Below are 19791 nucleotides of genomic sequence, written 5' to 3' on the forward strand. Positions count from 1 at the left end.
ATGTCTTGGCAGTGATCACTTGGTAGTCTGCATGATAACTGGGCTCTCCCAGCATCACCTTTTCAGCTGTACTGATTTTTCAGTGTCATGTTGCAGCTCGGCAGCTAAGAACAGCTGATGGTGGTGCTGGGAGAGCCCAGTTATCACATGGGCCAGATAAAGAGCTGCTGTGGGCTGTATCCAGCCCACAGGCCTTAAGTTTGTCGCTCTCGCTCATGCCTTAGGCTGCAATAGTTAAAGCAGGAGATGACTAATGGTAGTTGTCAAGGCTGGCCCACTCATGAGTCCAACTGAAATGGTCACCTCAGGCAGCAGATTGATGGGGGATACCCCTCTCTGTCTGCTTACTTGCCTCCATTGCTTCCCCTTCTCCTTCCACTCCCTGGAATGGAAAAGGAAGAGAGGGACAGAGAAGAAGAAAAAATATGGAGGGAAGGAGAATGGGAGGAGCAGAAGCTACTAGCACATTATTGGTTAAGGAGGCAGCATTTGGCATGCTGCCTCAGGCATCAGGTGGTCTTGGCCTGGTCCTGGGATTCATGGTAGATAACTCTGGCTTTCTATTTTTATGACTTGGTCCTATCCAGAAATCTGCTATCAAAATTATTAATGATGGGCAAACTCCCCACAGAGCACATTTTGGATTTTTGGAGATTTCTTTGCCCCAAAATTCGTTTTAAAGTGTTCCTAAAAAAGCATGAATGGGAAAAAAAGAAGCACCCCACTGTCCCTATTCTTTCCCTAGCCTTCTTCCTAAGCCATGAAACACCTTACCTTTTGAGAAAGGAGAGGCAAACCTATTGTGAACAAAGGCTTACTGTCCCTCCACCCTCCTGTACTTAATATATCATTGTCTGTTGCAGTACTATATTTTACTTACTATACATTCCCTGGGAGTAACACTGTGAAATGGTCTTTTTTCCCAAATGGCATTCTCTAACAAAGACGTTCGAAGACTTTAAGAATGACAAACAAGCTGTGGAATATCAACAGAGAATTGTTGACATCTTGCTCAAGGTAAATGTTCCTTTGTATTAGTTGCTTTGCAATATTCACTCTGTGATGGCCACAGTAAAGGATTCATTATTTCTGGACTGCACATATTCGCTTTTTTTTGAGGGGGAAAAATTCACTGGCTTAGAATGCTTCCCTTGGGAAACTGATAAATGTGCCTCTCATATAGCCTGTACATTTGTAAGAAGTGTCTGGGATTTGCTTTACTAAATCATCTTGGAAAGTACTTTGAGATACTTGGATGAGAAACATTTCCTGGGTTTTAATAATTCATTTCTACCACAAGAGTGTTAGTTTAAAAACAGTCAGCAAAATTTTTCTTGTAGAAGGTGTAGTTTTGCTTACCAACAGATGGGGAACATTAACACTCATCAACATACTCTAAATCCTAGTTTGTTGACTTGACAAACTCCAAACTATAAATACTTCAAGTAGGATCTATCAGGGCTCAGTTTTAGGCTCTTGTTTTGCTTTTCAGAGTTTTTAAAATTGTTTTTAAAGGAGTCATAAAATGGTGGACTTATGAAAAGATTGAGGGCTACATAGGTAGATATGGAAATTGTAATGATAGAATAGTTGTACAGAACTGTCTGTTTCTTGGTTGGCTTAGATCCTTGAGAGAAACTTTAGGCAGATGTAGCATGAAAGGGTGAATGAGGAAATGGTTTCTAGTGATGCCTGCCTAGAAAAGTACTTAGATGCAATTTCTTTGTTCAGCTCCAGGGGGATCCAGAGGGGCTTAAATAAACTTGTGCCCAGGTTCAAACTGATCTCCTTTTAAGGACTTCCTCCTGCATCATTTTGTATTGGCTGATTCAAAGGCAGGAAAATGTAGGTCAGCCCCTTGAACCTTCCCCTTGGCCATGGCAGAACTTACCAAGACAAGTGTGGGTGCTTATTGGAGAAACAATTAAGATCAGATGAGCAGGTAATATCTAAAATATATAAATTGCTTTTGAAGTTTGAAACAGAAGATGAACAGGTTAAAGAATGCATGATCCAGTGGGCAAAAAATGTGGGTTATGAACTTTCAATGGACAGATGGGAGAAATTATGGATAAAACAGACAAAATTTACTTTGAGTGTTAGCATTAAGGAAAATATATATAAGATTTATCGTTGGTATGTGACACCAAGTAAATTAGCTAAAATGTATGAAACTATGTCCAATAGTTGTTGGAAATGTAAGAAACAAGAGGGAACATTTTACCACATGTGGTGGACGTGTTCAAAAGTTAAAAAATATTGGTCACAAATTCATGCACAGATACAGTTGATCTTAAAAACAAATATACAATTGAAGCCAGAAGTATTTTTATTAGGTATGACAGATGAGTATGTGGAAAGAAAAAATGAAGTTTTATTTTTGTATATGATAAGCGCTGCCAGAATACTTTATGCTCAAAATTGGAAGACTATGAATATACCTTCGGTGGAGGAATGGTGGATAAGACTTATGGATTATGCGGAGATGGATAAATTAACAATTTTGCTTAGGGAGAATTCAACAGAAACCTTTTTGAAGAATTGGAGTCCAGTTATTGATTTTTTGAATCAGAGAGAGGATGGAGATTTGAGGTATTTTGGATTTGAAGATTGATTTTGAAGTATTAGTGGTATAGATTAACATTTGTTAATGTTTGGACTGTATGTATTTGGATTATAAGTATGGGAATGTTTTGGCTTCGCTTGTGCTGCTTTATTGGAATTTTGTTTATGTATGTATTTGTTTTTCTATTTTATGTTTATTATAGTTAAATAAATAAATAAATGACAAAAAAAAAGACAAGTGTGGGTGCAGAGGAACTGGGGTTTGCCTGATCAATTGGTTTCTGATATCATTCCTATAGCATTGGGCTTCCATACTGAGGGGAACTCGGGTCCTATGTGTGCATTCTAGACAGGTGGGGAGTGAGGAAGGGAGTCATAGCCTTTCCCTTAGATTTGGGGGTGCAGATCTCCCTCTTGATAGTAGTATTTCTACCAATGTTTGGCATTAAAAGTGAGTCATGAGGCTGCATTGGACCACGACCACAGTTCAGGGCCTAGGAGAGGGGGGTAAAGGGGGTAATTTGTACCTGGGCCCAGGGTTCAAAAGGGGGCTCAGGAGCCAAAGAAGGGGGCCCACAAATTTCCTGGGATCTCATATTTTCGAATCTCTTATGGACTTGCTGCCTGCATGGGATGCTGGATGCGCAACTGCTGCTACCAAAAGCTGTATCTGCTGGGCCAAGGACTGCATGCATGATACTCCTTAACACAGTGTCAGAACAGGGAGGAAGCTGGCCTGCTACAATAGCTCTTTGGCTTGTGAATCTTCTTGCCATGCAGGAGTGTGTAGGAGCTGTGGGGCTACAGCTGTTGCAGAAGCGTTTTGGTACACACAGGGCACTTTCCATTCTAGTGTGAGCCTAAATATGATGATGCTAATTTTCTACATGATTTTCGGTATTTAAAATTTTAGAGTGGAGTGTGTTTGATTTTCTGTATTACTGTATCTAGCTGCCAATGCCACATTGTTGGGTAGACTTTTCCAGCTGTCTCCACCCACCCTTTTTTGCCCCTTCCTGTCCCCATTCTGCTCGCCTGTCACTACCCTTTCACCCCTCCTCTTTGGAAAGGGACCCAAAAGAAACTTTGTACCCCTGATAAAATTCCTCTCAGAGGCCCTGCCACAGTCTCCTGAGCTAATGAATTCAAAACAACGTGTGGTTGGTCTGTGGAACTCCTTACCACAGGATGTGGTGATGGCATCTGGCCTGGATGCCTTTAAAAGGGGATTGGACAAGTTTCTGGAGGAAAAATCCATTATGGGTTACAAGCCATGATGTGTATGTGCAACCTCACATCATGTGAGGTATGTGATTTTAGAAATGGGCTATGTATCAGAATGCCAGATGCAAGGGAGGGCACCAGGATGAGGTCTCTTGTTATCTGGTGTGCTCCCTGGGGGATTTAGTGGGCTGCTTGAGATACAGGGAGCTGGACTAGATGGGCCTATGGCCTGATCCAGTGGGGCTGTTCTTGTGTTCTTATGGTATGTTAGATGGAATATGCTTTAAACCTGGAAATCATCTTCATTGAAAGAGAAGGACTATGAACATAATTCTGTAGGTGCAATGCTGCTGCAAATGGCTCCTAAGGTAGATATGTGCAGTAAACAGCTGAGAACTGACTTTATAGCAATGTTTCTTGGACTGTGGGTCAGGACCCACTAGGTGGGTCGTGAGCCAATTCCAGGTGGGTCCCCATCCATTTCAATATTTTATTTTTAATGTATCAGATTTGATGCTACCATGATATGTGACTGCATTTGGAGAAATGTTACAGATTTGTGCTTTTGACAGGCTACTATGTATATGCTCTTAACAACGATGATAAATGGGACTTACTCCTGGGTAAGTGTGGGTAGGATTGTAGCCTAGGATTGTTAAAAATTTTCCTGCTTGATGATGCTACTTCTAGTCATGACACTGCTTCTGGTGGGTCTCAACAGATTCTCCTTCTAAAAAGTGGGTCGCAGTGCTAAAAGTTTGAGAACTGCTTTATAGCATTAGATTACTCCTGAAATAACTTTCTTTTGGTCTGAACACGAGCTGAAAAATTTTGCAGAAAAGGATGTTTTTGTCTTTAAAGGATGGGAAAATGAGTCTTACTATAAAAGCCATTGGAATCTGTGTACTTGATCTACAGTCCCAGAAAGAAGTCTGGGTGCACTGGAGGGCTCTTCATCCTAGTTTAAGGATAAAGAGCTGCTGTCTAATAAGAGGACAAAGATGAAAACATTTTAATATAGAAATAACTTTTAAAAATAAAAAAATGAAGTAAAAAATAGGAATGGATTCTCTGTGATACTGTTACGGGCATGTTAGAGAGATCCTGCAAAACATTGCATCTTCCCAGCATCTTTCTTGGACCTCCCACCGACAAGACATGATTTGAGAGTCACGTTCCATCTGGCCTGTGTAAGGAAAAGCCTCATTGCCCCTCATGCAGCCTGGTAGCATGCTTCCTGAGGGAAACTATATCCCCTGCGCTTGTCCCGGGCCCCTTAAAGGCAGCAGCAAGAACACCAGAGAGCCAGGGAGAAGGTTTTGCATCTTGTCCATCTGCACCCCTATCCCAGCAACTCTTAATCACCCTTTCACCAAGAGATGAGTTAATTGTTTTGCATTGTGTTATAATCTGTTGTAAGCAACCTGGGAGATCAGTTGATTGAAGGAGAAGGTTGCATCTTTAAACATGTGCAGTAGATAATAAGTGAACATGGCAGAGTAGGTGAAGAAAGTTGTTGGCATTCTCTGTCTTTTGGCTGTAGTGGGTGCCATTTTCTTACAAGAGATTTGTAATCTGGGGGCATGTTCTAAGGTGAGAACCTTTAATGTTACAAGATACAAAAAAGGCAACTACTACAATCCAGTTACCAGCTTTGATCCAGAATTTTGAGTAATCCTGTATTACGCTAACCTTATTAACTGAGGACACGAAGGTTTTCTAGACAAGTGTGTCTAAACTGGTATGTTTTTTTGTCAAGCGTAGTTTCAGGTTGTCAGTTTGTATAAGCATAAGTCTAGCTGGACACTGTGAGACAGTTGCTGAAGGATGAGATAACGGTCTAAATGTTCTTGGCAATAGAACGGCAGTCTTTTGCATAAATTGAGAAGCCTGGAGCAGGTGTACTTATTTGGTAAGGGACTCAGAGTGCACTTAGCAAAGGGAGCAGCAGGAAAGAAAGAATTTAGGAACAGCAAGACTGCTGACCAGTTTAGCACACTGTTAATGGCTGATGTCAATGGAGTACACTGGAACTGAACTCAGTTGGCTGTTCAGAAACTCCTACTAGGAAAAACGGGGAAGGGTGCTTGCTTATTGCGAGAGCTTTGAGACTGATTAGAGGCAGTTTCTTTTGCAGTATGAGTCATGTTGGTCTTTGCAATGATTTTTTTTTTTGCTAAGTTATAAGGCAAATGAGGTTTTCATCAGCGTCACTATGACAGGACCTTGATCTTTTGATCCTTGGTCAGCATGCTCATTTTTCTATTTCTACAAGATGACAAGTAATAGCTTTTTTATAATCAAACTGATAAACCTGGTTAATAAAAAAACCTCATAAACCCTTAATTAAAATGTAGGTGCTATTAAGAATTTTCTTGTGCTCTAAAATAGTGGGTCTCAAACTGGTGGGTCACAACCCACCACCCAAGGAAGCACTTAGGTTTGACCCATAATGGGTGGGGCAGGGGGATTGCAGCAACATGATCCCCATGATCACACTGCTGCTGGGAAAAGGGGGGTGGGTTCCAGATGTACCTCCACATACATGCAAGTTCTTTAAATGTTGCTGTACCACCACCATTTTGGAAGTCTCGAGCTGGAAATGTGATACCAGATCAGAAAGATCCATCTGAAAATGTTGTGGTTCTTGAAAGATAGAACCTTTCTTCAGTTGTAAAAATCCCTACGGGGATTTAGAACAGCCTCCCTATGTAAACCGCCTTGAATAAAGTCTGAGGAGAAATCTGACGACCAAGAAAGGCAGTATATAAATACCTGTATTATTATTATTATTATTATTATTATTATTATTATTATTATTATTATTATTATTATTCCTAAAAAGGAGAGGTAAGAATCTCAGTCAGCTCACTAGCTTTTACATGTGTCTTTATTAGGTCATGAGATTATAGGTCTTTCAGTCAATACAGTGTAGCAAGTTGTGTGTGTTGTTTCACCTCTTCTGAGCATGATGCAACAGCCCACAGTGCTCTAGTTGTCTTGCCTCTCTTCTCACTAGTGAGACCTTCCATTTGTGAAACAGAAGAACATTGCATAATTGATACCCTAAATTTACCAAGTGGTTCTCTTACTACAGTGTGCATATTAACTGTGAAGGAAGTGGGTTGTCTGTAAGATATACTTGCAAGATGAGGAGAATTTCACCACATGTTCATATTCAAGCAGGATAAATAAAATTATGTTTACCAGATGAGTGAATATGAGAGATGCATGCATGGTTATGGGCACACTATTGCAGTTACTATTTGAAATCCTGGTATCCCCATTTGGAGTAAAAAGACCATTGTAGTGATTTTGGTTTGTCTGAAAGACAAATTTTTGTAGAATATACAGGTTGAGTCTCAGTATTTACGACGGTTCTGTTCCCAGAATTCATGTGGATGGCAAAAATCACATTAAAGCAAATCCATTTTAAAAACAATGTCCTTTTGCTCAGCAATTTTAAAAACCAACCTTGCTGACCTTTTGTAATGCATCAAGCAGACAATCAATCTCCAGGCACTTGAAAAGTCTTCATTCTGAGCCTCAGTGCAGGGAAAGAATGGAGGAGGTGATAATCACTTCCATTTAGCTTTCTTTCACATGCTCAGGGGGAAGGGAAGGGTTGCTTGCCTCAGTGAAGCTGCTTCAAGTGCCTGGAGAGAGAGTGATTGATGGATTGTCAACCAGCTGCCCTCTCTCCCATTAATTAGGCTATTGTTAAATGACTTTTTCCCTTTAATTTAAAGAGCCCTTCTCATCCCATTGAGATAGAACTGTGGGTGAGAAATCCGTGGATAATTAGGTTATATTTGAGCCGTTTGTATGTCCCTTCCTGATCATGCTAAATGCATGAGATTTCAGACTCTGCACTGCCGAATCTTGTAGTTTGTCTGTTGCATTCTGATAATTATTCTGTGTCTGTGTGAAGCAAAAATATGTACTGACCACATAAACTGAACTTCTCAACCCCATTTAGGTTATGGTGGAAAACTCTGATTTTACGCCATCACAAGTTGGATGTCTCTTTACTTTCCTTGCCCGGCAGCTTGCTAAGCCCAACAACACACTGTTTGTGAACAGGACACTATTTGACCAGGTAACTTGGGGAGGCACAAACTGGGGAGTGGAATCTATGGCTGCTGTTGAAGTTACTGTTTCTAAAGTGCTTGGAATCTTATATGAACTAATAACATAATACAATATGACAGAACTGTGTACAATGTCTTCCGTAGTGTGTAATCTGTTTATATATTGTACTGAAGAAATAGGACTAAAACATGGAGATTCTGGTAGTTGTACATTTATAAAACAGTGGAATCTGACAGTCATTTGCAGCCCAATTCTCTCCAAGACCTGTACTGGTGGAATGCATATACCGCTGTTGCAAAAATGTCATAAAATGCTTTGCAGCAGTGCAGGGAGCTGGCACGCTGGTGGGGAGGCAGAGACCCATCAGAGCTGGTAAGCCTGGCACAGGGGCAGATTGGGTAGGGGGTTGAATGTGGCGGGGGAGGGTGGAACAAGGAGGAGGTGGGGTGGGCGGTTCTTCCCAGGAGGGTGGTGGGTTTGCCGGCAGCAGCACATACCAAATCCTAACCTACTTCCTGAACCTGATCCACATGCACGATTCATTGTGGACTTGCACCAGTGGTTTTATTGCAAGTTGACCCATTAACCACTGTTGGGCTTACCCCAGGGCAGGGGTACAATTGTCCTCTTATCCTGAGGAGACCTCCAGCAGCCAGAAATTCTCTACATGATGCAGCATAGCTAGTTTTGGTGCCACTGCATCACTGCACAGGGATTTAGTTAGGATTGGAGTGTTAGGAAGAGAAAATGTGACTGGTGGCTCTCTAATCAATTATTATTTGAATTGCTGTGTAGCTTTCCTTTTGCTTTTGGCGACTTGCCTTTTGGCGACTTGCCTGCCTGGTGCGAAGGTAGCGGACATCACTTCTCGTCTAGACAGGCTGGTAGACAGTGCTGGCGAGGAGGTAGTGGTTGTGGTGCATGTCGGCACCAACGACGTGGGCAAGTGTAGCCGGGAGGTCCTGGAGGCGAAATTTAGGCTTTTAGGTATGAAACTGAAAGCCAGGACCTCAAAGGTAGCATTCTCTGAAGTGCTACCTGTTCCATGTGCAGGGCCAGCTAGGCAGGCGGAGATCAGGGGTCTCAATGCGTGGATGAGACGGTGGTGTAGGGAGGAGGGGGTTTAGATTTGTTAGGTGCTGGGGAACGTTTTGGGACAAGCGGGGCCTGTACAAGAGGGGCCTGTACAAGAGGGACAGGCTTCACTTGAACCAGAATGGAACCAGACTGCTGGCGCATAACATTAAAAAGGTGGCAGAGCAGCTTTTAAACTGATCCCTGGGGGGAGGCCAACAGGAGCTGAGCGGCATCCGGTTTGGGACTCCTCATCCCTATGGGACGAGGATGGGGAGGTTAGAGAACAACAAGCAAAGGCAGAGTAGGAGAAGAAATTGGGAATGGTAGCATGATGGGATGTGATAGACAGTTTGGCACAGTGAGAGGATGTGGGGACAAAGGAGCGAATAAACAGCCCATCCTGGGGCATTCAATGTACAAATGCTTGTATGTAAATGCCCGAAGTCTCCAAGCAAAATGGGAGAACTGGAATGTCTGGTGACAAGGGAAAACATTGACATAGTGGGCATAACGGAAACCTGGTGGAATGCGGAGAATCAGTGGGATACCGCAATCCCGGGCTATAAACTCTACAGGAGGACAGGCAGGGGCGTGTTGGAGGTGGGGTGGCCGTTTATGTTAAGGAAGGGATAGAATCCAGCAAAGTAGAGATTGAAGGTGGGTCCAACTCCACCGTAGAATCTCTGTGCGTTAAATTACCAGGCTTGAGGAGCGATGTAATACTGGGGGCGTGCTATCGTCCTCCAGACCAGAAATCGGAAGGGGAACTTGAAATGAGGAAACAGATCAGGGAGGTGACAAGGAGGAACAGGGTTGTAATCATGGGGGACTTCAATTATCCTCATATTGACTGGGTCAATTTGTGTTCTGGTCACGATAAGGAAACCGGATTTCTTGACGTGCTAAATGACTGTGGCTTAGAGCAGCTAGTCACGGAGCCCACCAGAGGGCAGGTGACTCTGGATTTAATATTGTGCGGTACACAGGACCTGGTTAGAGATGTCAATGTTACTGAGCCACTGGGGAACAGTGATCATGCTGCGATCCGTTTTGACATGCACATTGGGGGAAGAATACTGGGCAAATCTCTAACAAAAACCCTTGACTTCTGACGGGCGGACTTCCCTCAAATGAGGAGGCTGGTTAGAAGGAGGTTGAAAGGGAAGGTAAAAAGAGTCCAATCTCTCCAGAGTGCATGGAGGCTGCTTAAAACAGTAATAGAGGCCAAGCAGAGGTGTGTACCGCAAAGAAAGAAGGGTTCCACTAAATCCAGGAGGGTGCCCGGATGGCTAACCAGCCAAGTTAGAGAGGCTGTGAAGGGCAAGGAAGCTTCCTTCCGTAAATGGAAGTCTTGCCCTAATGAGGAGAATAAAAAGGAACATAAACTGTGGCAAAAGAAATGTAGGAAGGTGATATGGGAGGCCAAGTGAGACTATGAGGAACGCATGGCCAGCAACATTCAGGGGAATAATAAAAGCTTCTTCAAATATGTTAGAAGCAGGAAACCCGCCAGAGAAGCGGTTGGCCCTCTGGATGGTGAGGGAGGGAAAGGGGAGATAAAAGGAGACTTAGAGACGGCAGAGAAATTAAATGAGTTCTTTGCATCTGTCTTCACGGCAGAAGACCTCGGGCAGATACCGCTGCCCGAATGGCCCCTCCTGACCGAGGAGTTAAGTCAGATAGAGGTTACAAGAGAAGATGTTTCAGAACTCATTGATAAATTAAATATCAATAAGTCACCAGGCCCTGATGGCATCCACCCAAGAGTTATTAAGGAATTGAAGAATGAAGTTGCAGATCTCTTGACTAAGGTATGCAACTTGTCCCTCAAAACAGGTAAAACAGTGTTACCTTTGAGGTCACCCAAACAAACCTGTCAGCTCATGCTGTAGTGTCTCCTTCAATTAATTTGGTCTATACTTAAGAAGAAAGACTAAGATATGCAACTCGTCCCTCAAAACAGCCACGGTGCCAGAAGGTTGGAGGATAGCAAATGTCATGCCGATCTTTAAAAAGGGAAAGAGGGGGGACACAGGAAACTATAGGCTGGTCAGCCTAACATCTATACCGGGTAAGATGGTGGAATGCCTCATCAAAGATAGGATCTCAAAACACGTAGACGAACAGGACTTGCTGAGGGAGAATCAGCATGGCTTCTGTAAGGGTAAGTCTTGCCTCACAAACCTTATAGAATTCTTTGAAAAGGTCAACAGGCATGTGGATATGGGAGAACCCGTAGACATTGTATATCTGGACTTTCAGAAGGCGTTTGTCACGGTCCCTCACCAAAGGCTACTGAAAAAACTCCACAGTCAGGGAATTAGAGGACAGGTCCTCTCGTGGATTGAGACCTGGTTGAAGACCAGAAAACAAAGAGTGGGTGTCAATGGGCAATTTTCACAATGGAGAGAAGTGAAAAGCGGTGTGCCCCAAGGATCTGTCCTGGGACCAGTGCTTTTCAACCTCTTCATAAATGACCTGGAGACAGGGTTGAGCAGCGAAGTGGCTAAGTTTGCAAACGACACCAAACTTTTCCGAGTGCTGAAGACCAGAAGTGATTGTGAGGAGCTCCAGAAGGATCTCTCCAGACTGGCAGAATGGGCAACAAAATGGCAGATGCGCTTCAATGTCAGTAAGTGTAAAGTCATGCACATTGGGGCAAAAAATCAAAACTTTAGATATAGGCTGATGGGTTCTGAGCTGTCTGTGACAGATCAGGAGAGAGATCTTGGGGTGGTGGTGTACAGGTCGATGAAAGTGTCGACCCAATGTGCGGTGGCAGTGAAGAAGGCCAATTCTATGCTTGGGATCATTAGGAAGGGTATTGAGAACAAAACGGCTAGTATTATAATGCCGTTGTACAAATCGATGGTAAGGCCACACCTGGAGTATTGTGTCCAGTTCTGGTCGCCGCATCTCAAAAAAGACATAGTGGAAATGGAAAAGGTGCAAAAGAGAGCGACTAAGATGATTACGGGGCTGGGGCACCTTCCTTATGAGAAAAGGCTTTGGCGTTTGGGCCTCTTAAGAACATAAGAACAGCCCCACTGGATCAGGCCATAGGCCCATCTAGTCCAGCTTCCTGCATCCCACAGCGGCCCACCAAATGCCCTAGGGAGCACACCAGATAACAAGAGACCTCATCCTGGTGCCCTCCCTTGCATCTGGCATTCTGACATAACCCATTTCTAAAATCAGGAGGTTGCGCATACACATCATGGCTTGTACCCCATAATGGATTTTTCCTCCAGAAACTTGTCCAATCCCCTTTTAAAGGCGCCTAGGCTAGACGCCAGCACCACATCCTGTGGCAAGGAGTTCCACAGACCGGCCACACGCTGAGTAAAGAAATATTTTCTTTTGTCTGTCCTAACCCGCCCAACACTCAATTTTAGTGGATGTCCCCTGGTTTTGGTATTATGTGAGAGTGTAAAGAGCATCTCCCTATCCACTCTGTCCATTCCCTGCATAATTTTGTATGTCTCAATCATGTCCCCCCTCAAGCGTCTCTTTTCTAGGCTGAAGAGGCCCAAACGCCGTAGCCTTTCCTCATAAGGAAGGTGCCCCAGCCCCGTAATCATCTTAGTCGCTCTCTTTTGCACCTTTTCCATTTCCACTATGTCTTTTTTGAGATGTGGCGACCAGAACTGGACACAATACTCCAGGTGTGGCCTTACCATCGATTTGTACAACGGCATTATAATACTAGCCGTTTTGTTCTCAATATCCTTCCTAATGATCCCAAGCATAGAATTGGCCTTCTTCACTGCCGCCGCACATTGGGTCGACACTTTCATCGACCTGTACACCACCACCCCAAGATCTCTCTCCTGATCTGTCACAGACAGCTCAGAACCCATCAGCGTATATCTAAAGTTTTGATTTTTTGCCCCAATGTGCATGACTTTACACTTACTGACATTGAAGCGCATCTGCCATTTTGTTGCCCATTCTGCCAGTCTGGAGAGATCCTTCTGGAGCTCCTCACAATCACTTCTGGTCTTTACCACTGGGAAAAGTTTGGTGTCGTCTGCAAACTTAGCCACTTCACTGCTCAACCCTGTCTCCAGGTCATTTATGAAGAGGTTGAAAAGCACCGGTCCCAGGACAGATCCTTGGGGCACACCACCTTTCACCTCTCTCCATTGTGAAAATGGAGCCTAGTAAAGAGACGCCTGAGGGGGGACATAATTGAGACATACAAAATTATGCAGGGGATGGACAGAGTGGATAGGGAGATGCTCTTTACACTCTCACATAACACCAGAACCAGGGTTCATCCACTAAAATTGAGTGTTGGGAGAGTTAGAACAGACAAAAGAAAATATTTCTTTACTCAGCATGTGGTTGGTCTGTGGAACTCCTTGCCACAGGATGTGGTGATGGCATCTGGCCTGGATGCCTTTAAAAGGGGATTGGACATGTTTCTGGAGGAAAAATCCATTACGGGTTACAAGCCATGATATGTTTGTGCAACCTCCTGATTTTAGAAATTGGCTATGTCAGAATGCCAGATGCAAGAGAGGGCACCAGGATGAGGTCTCTTGTTATCTGGTGTGCTTCTTGGGGCATTTGGTGGGCTGCTGTGAGATACAGGAAGCTGGACTAGATGGGCCTATGGCCTGATCCAGTGGGGCTGTTATTATGTTCTTAGGTTGTTATGCTGAATTTACGCATCATGTAATTCATTCTGTTGCTCTTCCAGCATTTTATAGTAGTGGCAATGTACCTTTCATCAAGAAATAAGAGCTATATTTTCAAAGTGTGGTAGTGTACTTTGGGAATGGAACAGAAATATATAATCATGTTCTTTCTTTGCCCAGGTCCTTGAATTTCTCTGCAGTCCTGATGATGATTCGCGACACTCTGAGAGACAGCAGGTATGAATCCTTAGAGAAATGATTCGTGCTGAGAGAATGATGTATGGTTTTTTATCAAGGTCATTGCTAAGACTGACCAACTATGGAACAGGAATGCTAAAACTGGCACTACAATTAACACTGAGAAATTGGCGCAGCTGGATGTAGATGGACTTGTATATTTTATGGACAGTAGATGAACTTGTATATTTTATGAAGACAAATTAATAAAATCTGCATAACCATTGTATGAATGGTATTTGAATATTTTAATCGTACTGCAGGTTGGTCATGCTTAAAACATAAACGCACAGTGCAAGCAAATGCAACCAAAAATAACACCCACACTGCATCCATAATGCATGGCCCAGTCCTGCTATCTGTGCTATAATTTTCAACTGCCTGAGATGCTCCTACTGCCATTAATTCCATCGGGAGTCCTTGGAAAGTAAGGGAGTGTAATCTCAAGAGATTCCGTCTCTGTGTATGCAGTTTGTTTTTCCCACCAAACTGGAGAACTCTCCTACCAGATGGTGGGGAGAAAATGCTTGAGTGTTTGAAAACACAGTGTGGAGCTCAGTGCTCATTTGCTTCCTCTCCACCTTGGATCATCCAATATCTGTTCAGATTGATATGAGAGAAGCATGAAACTGAAGGGATAGAAGGACTGGGTCACAGAAGTATGTACATGACAGGTTGTTGATGAGTTAAAGGGCTGGGAAATAATTTTTATCTGAATGGAACAGGACAGTAGGTAAAGTAGGTGCTAGATCAAGCTCAGAAATGGTAGATCAAACGTTTGAGCCAAACCTATCCAAACATTTTGACATCAACTATCTTACAGTTTCATTTTTCTGAATAGCCTCAGCCGTTGGTCAAGTGATGTCTCTAAGAAGCAAACAGATGGTCAGCAGTGTAATGAGCAGTCTTTTGCTGCAGTGAACTATTTCAAAGCTGCAGGTGGAGATTGCTTGTGTAAATGTTTTCCTATTAAAAAGTTTCCACTGCATACAAAACTAGGATGGGAGTAAGAAGGGTTCTAGGCTATCCTAACTGTTGTGGGAGAGGGGAAAAAATATCTCAGCTAGAAGAAAAGTAATGCTTAGTGCACTGATAGAGTGAAGCTTGGAAGTACTACTACAAATGTGCAAGTGTCTGAAATGCTCAAGCATAGAATGGTCTTTTCTTTTGTCCTATGATGGTACAGAACAAGTGTGTCATGAGGGCTGTACTTGCCTAGGCTCTATCACAATATATATTGTTATGATTTAATGTTAATAGGTTCTTCTGGAATTGCTTCAAGCTGGAGGCATTGTACAGTTTGAAGAGAACAGACTCATTCAAATGGCAGAAAAAGCTGAATTGTAAGTTTTTGTTTTCGATATCACTTCCCGCGTTTCCTATATCTTCCATTCTTTTCCTCTAATTCAGCTATGCTGCTCTTTCAGCCACCTGTCAGGTTGCATCTGTCACCACTGTTTTCTTACACACAAAAATGGAACCTTAAAAAGGTTTATTTCTTTTTAGAGCCTACTAGCTTTGTCACTGCAGGTTTGGGCAAGAGAGTCTTGGCTCTCTAAACTCTTCAAGGTTGTGTGTAAACACCGATTGTTTCTTGTAAAGGTGGAGAGATGCTTCTTTGTCTTGGTAGCGCTTCTGCTATAATTTCCTTCTTTTTGCCTCTTCCCAGTTCTTTGCCTAATGCGAACAGGGCAAGTTGCTCCTTCTGAACTGTAGAAGGCTGAAAGACCTGAACTCGCATTATCTGCAGAGGATGGATGGATGGAGCTAGGAAAAGCACACGAGGTGGTTGCTTGGCAACTGCTTTCAGCAGTGAACCCTGTGTTTATGCTTAGGTTGCCTTGTCATTGGAGCTAGACTTGGATCTTTATGCACACTACATTGTATAATAGTCTAACCACAAGACAAAATTTCTGTTGACTACAGGGAGGCATCTGTCTTAAAAATAAAATTTTAAGCTGGCTTCTGCTACTGCTTAAACTCTCAGGAGCAAAAAAGTCTGCATAGCAGTAATCGTGCCATAGAGAGTGGAACGCTTCTATTTCACCTTTAAAGGCAGCTTCTTTCTTCAACCGCTCAAGTGTATTTTCACAGGAATAAGTGCTCAGTCCAAATCATTACAGTGTCTTTAATCTGCTAGCAGGGACTATTAACAATGGCTATCTTAAGATATGAGTTTTTTAGACATCCCAAAGATAAATGAGGAAGAGCTGCTTTAAGTTCTTGTTTGCTCCAGCCAAAGTTCTGGATTCCCTTTGATCATCAAATAAGTTGGATGACTCTTGGCCTAACCCACCTCACAGAGGTACGGTATAAAGATAAAATGCAGGTTGTGAGGGGGGAGAAGGGAGGACTTTTTATACTACATAGCCTGGTATATAAAAAATGTAACAAATAAATCTGGTTTACGCAATCTCTCTTGTGAAACATAAACATAGTCTCAATATCAGTGGATAAAACTCTTATTGCATGAAACACATTAATGCAAATAATGCAGGAAGAATGCATGCACATTGGCAAATGTTGTGTCTCAGGATTTCTCATGTTTTAAAATGACAGTCAGTTGGATCAAGCAGGTCACCAGTTAGCAAACTTAGGGCCCAAGCCTATCCAATTTTCCAGTGCCGGTGCAGCCGTGCCAATGGGGAATGCACTGCATGCTGTGGTGGGGAGGCAGTCCCAGAAACCTCCTTAAGGCATGGGAACATTTGTTCCATTGCTGCTGCACCGGTGCTAGAAAACTGGATAGGATTGGGCCCTTACTTGACATCACTCAGGTGTATCACAGCAGAGATGTTGGCTGGAAAATATAATGAGGAATGTAAGGTGTGTTTCTAGCATTAAGACTATGAAATTGGGAAAAAGAGGGCATGCTGTTGATTAGGCTGGTATCTTTGCAGTTTGTGCTATAAAATCCCAATGGTTCTGTGACCTCATTTCTACATTTCAAAGTGTAGACATCCATGAATGAATTGTTTTGTTTCAGCTACCAAATCTGTGAGTTTATGTATGAACGGGAACATCGCTATGATAAAATTGTTGATTGCTACTTGCGTGATCCATTGAGAAAAGTAAGTATGCAAAAAGTAATTATTGTGAAAATCCAATAATACCTCACCATCCTGGGTTTCAGCAAGCACGGGTTGATGATTTGATGTGGGTTGTGGGCCGTGATCCTTGATTTTCAAAGAGAGGCTTTGAATATGGGAATAGCCCCTAAAATGCTTCATGAAACATTCATCATACTCTTCAGTTTTATCATGAAGGTTCAGCATATAATGGATAATATGAGATCTGACTCTTTAGATTTGTTAGGGAATCACACTGTCAAAGTGAAGATGGATAACTTTCATCCATTGCCTTTCAGGAAGAGGTTTTTACTTATATCCACAATATACTGTCTATTCCTGGGTATAGCGCTGAGGAAAAGCAGCCTGTGTGGGAAAAGGCCATGAAACACATCGAGGTAGGACTTTAATTGATCTATTCATTTTAAGGTAAACTTTATTTCTTCATAGCTGGCCTAATGGTGTCTGGCTGCAGGCTGGGTTATATTACATTTTTGGATTATTCCCTGGGTCCCTTTGGGGAGAAGGGCGGGATATAAATAAAGTTTTATTATTATTTTTTATTTATTCTTTAATATTTATTTATTGATCTCTTGCTAGAGGCTTTTGAGGTAATGTGAGATTTTAAAAACAAATCTTACACCTGTGGTTGTTGTTGGCAACCTTCAGTCTCGAGAGACTATGGTATCGCGCTCTGAAAGGTGGTCTTGGAACATCGTCTAGTGTGGCTGAAAAGGCCAATTCGGGAGTGACAATCCCTTCCACAATGGGAGCAAGTGCAGTCTGTCCCTGGTCTGTCTCCCTGGCTATGGGCCTTTCTTCTTTGCCTCTTAGCCTCAGACTGTTGGCCAAGTGTCTCTTCAAACTGGGAAAGGCCATGCTGCACAGCCTGCCTCCAAGCGGGCCGCTCAGAGGCCAGGGTTTCCCACTTGTTGAGGTCCACTTCTAAGGCCTTCAGATCCCTCTTGCAGATGTCCTTGTATCGCAGCTGTGGTCTACCTGTAGGGCGCTTTCCTTGCACGAGTTCTCCATAGAGGAGATCCTTTGGGATTCAGCCATCATCCATTCTCACGACATGACCGAGCCAACGCAGGCGTCTCTGTTTCAGCAGTGCATACATGCTAGGGATTCCAGCACGTTCCAGGACTGTGTTGTTAGGAACTTTGTCCTGCCAGGTGATGCCAAGAATGCGTCGGAGGCAACGCATGTGGAAAGCGTTCAGTTTCCTCTCCTGTTGTGAGCGAAGAGTCCATGACTCGCTGCAGTACAGAAGTGTCCTCAGGACGCAAGCTCTGTAGACCTGGATCTTGGTATCTGTATCTGTAGACTTGGATCTTACACCTGTAAAGGTATAAATACATTCAAGATTCTGGAAGCAGGTCCAGCAACTGCATATCAATATTTTTGGAAAGATATACTTGAATAACTGCAACTTTTTGGTAGATAGAACCTCATTGTTACATTGTCCCAGCTTTGGTGCACACTTCATTTTTCTCTCTCAATGATTTCATTATCTGTTTGTGACGGACTCAAAAGTGCTTTTGTAATTCTAGATTTAATTTTTGCTTTGACTTTGTCTAATTTGTTATCTTTCAGTTATAGAAAGTATTTTTTTTAAAGTGGAAGTAGTACTAAAGAGTAACGCTCCCAGATAGTAACCTTAAAGCCCTATCCTACTAGGGGAGACACCAGCATACCACTCGTACGTCAGCGCACAGATGGCCGCACCAGTGTGGAAGCCCCTATGACTGTGAGTGCAGATGCGAGTGCAGCAGCTGGAAAGCCGCGCATCACCTTTAATGGGGCACAGACTGGCTACCTGCATAATCCCACCAGCGGAGAGTTACAACTGGGCAGGGAGTGGGGGGAGGGAGTGGTGGTACTAGGCAGAGTTGGTAGACAATTGATCTTGAACCCCCTTCCTGAAATGAACAAAGCAAAGCACTGTAGAGCTGGTGTAGCTCAGAGGAGTTCCATGGGGAGCTATGCAGCAACCAAAACAAGTACATAAGCATTGCACTCCTAACCCCCCTTGGCCAACCTCTTTTGACAGAGCATTGGATCTGCTGTATGTTGCACCCTTGTGCCCTTGGCATGGCAGGTGCCTAGGATTGGGCTATTTGTCATAATGGAACATAAGGCACAGCTGTTTTTGAATTATGGTTACTAATTTTGCCATAGCTGAAGGAAAGGCTGGAGATTGACAAGAGAATAGACATTCAAATTTAATTCTTTGTCTTAGGTTTTTTAAACGTCCAAGTTACAGCAGACTTAAAATTGTCACCCTCCAGTGTTTGTCCAACCCAGCAAACAACCCAAACTTCTTGAATTGGTTTTCATCAATCAAGATGTCTATCAGTTTAGAAAACCTCCTGCACTGAAGAGTGATATTAGCAGAAAACTGATTGAGACAGAAGGCACAGTTGTTTTTCTGAACTCTAATTCTGTGTCCAAACTAGCAATTCCTATGTGAATCTAACTAGGAGCAATTATTTTGCCTGCAAACTGGATAGCAACCTTTATGTAGTGAATAGGCAGATGATGAATCAACCTGTAATGTTTTTCAGGCCATTCACCATCTATGATAGCTCTGATCTGTTTACCAATCCTCAGATCAGCAAAATCATTGATAGGATACTTGTCAGGGGATTTGTTGGAAAATTCCACAGTCACTTATTCTAGACTTCCAAACTGGTGTGTCTCTGCCACTGTTATCACAGAAATATAAGAAAAGGTGTGAATTCGTGCATTCAGAAGGTAAAGCAGTGTTGTGTGCCATCTTTTACTTCTCCAATGACTGAATTTCTAGTTTCCAGAGTGGTACAAAACAATAAGAGACTAGTGTGGTGTTCCAGAATATCAAGCTGGGAAGACCTTGATTCAAA

General features: G+C 43.0%; 1 protein-coding gene across 2 annotated transcripts in view; it reads left to right on the forward strand.

Annotated features, from left to right (window-relative positions):
* VPS8 (VPS8 subunit of CORVET complex) overlaps window positions 1–19791 on the forward strand; it is a 122720-nt gene that overhangs the window by 41533 nt on the left and 61396 nt on the right. For both annotated transcript variants that reach the window (XM_066620293.1, XM_066620292.1), the window contains exons 28-33: window positions 946–1017; window positions 7769–7888; window positions 13782–13838; window positions 15099–15181; window positions 16825–16909; window positions 17206–17304. In XM_066620293.1, the coding sequence (XP_066476390.1) occupies window positions 946–1017; window positions 7769–7888; window positions 13782–13838; window positions 15099–15181; window positions 16825–16909; window positions 17206–17304 (516 nt within the window). The remainder of the gene's footprint in view (window positions 1–945; window positions 1018–7768; window positions 7889–13781; window positions 13839–15098; window positions 15182–16824; window positions 16910–17205; window positions 17305–19791) is intronic.

Source organism: Tiliqua scincoides, chromosome 3 (assembly GCF_035046505.1).
Source record: "Tiliqua scincoides isolate rTilSci1 chromosome 3, rTilSci1.hap2, whole genome shotgun sequence".
NCBI classification, from domain to species: Eukaryota; Metazoa; Chordata; class Lepidosauria; order Squamata; family Scincidae; genus Tiliqua; species Tiliqua scincoides.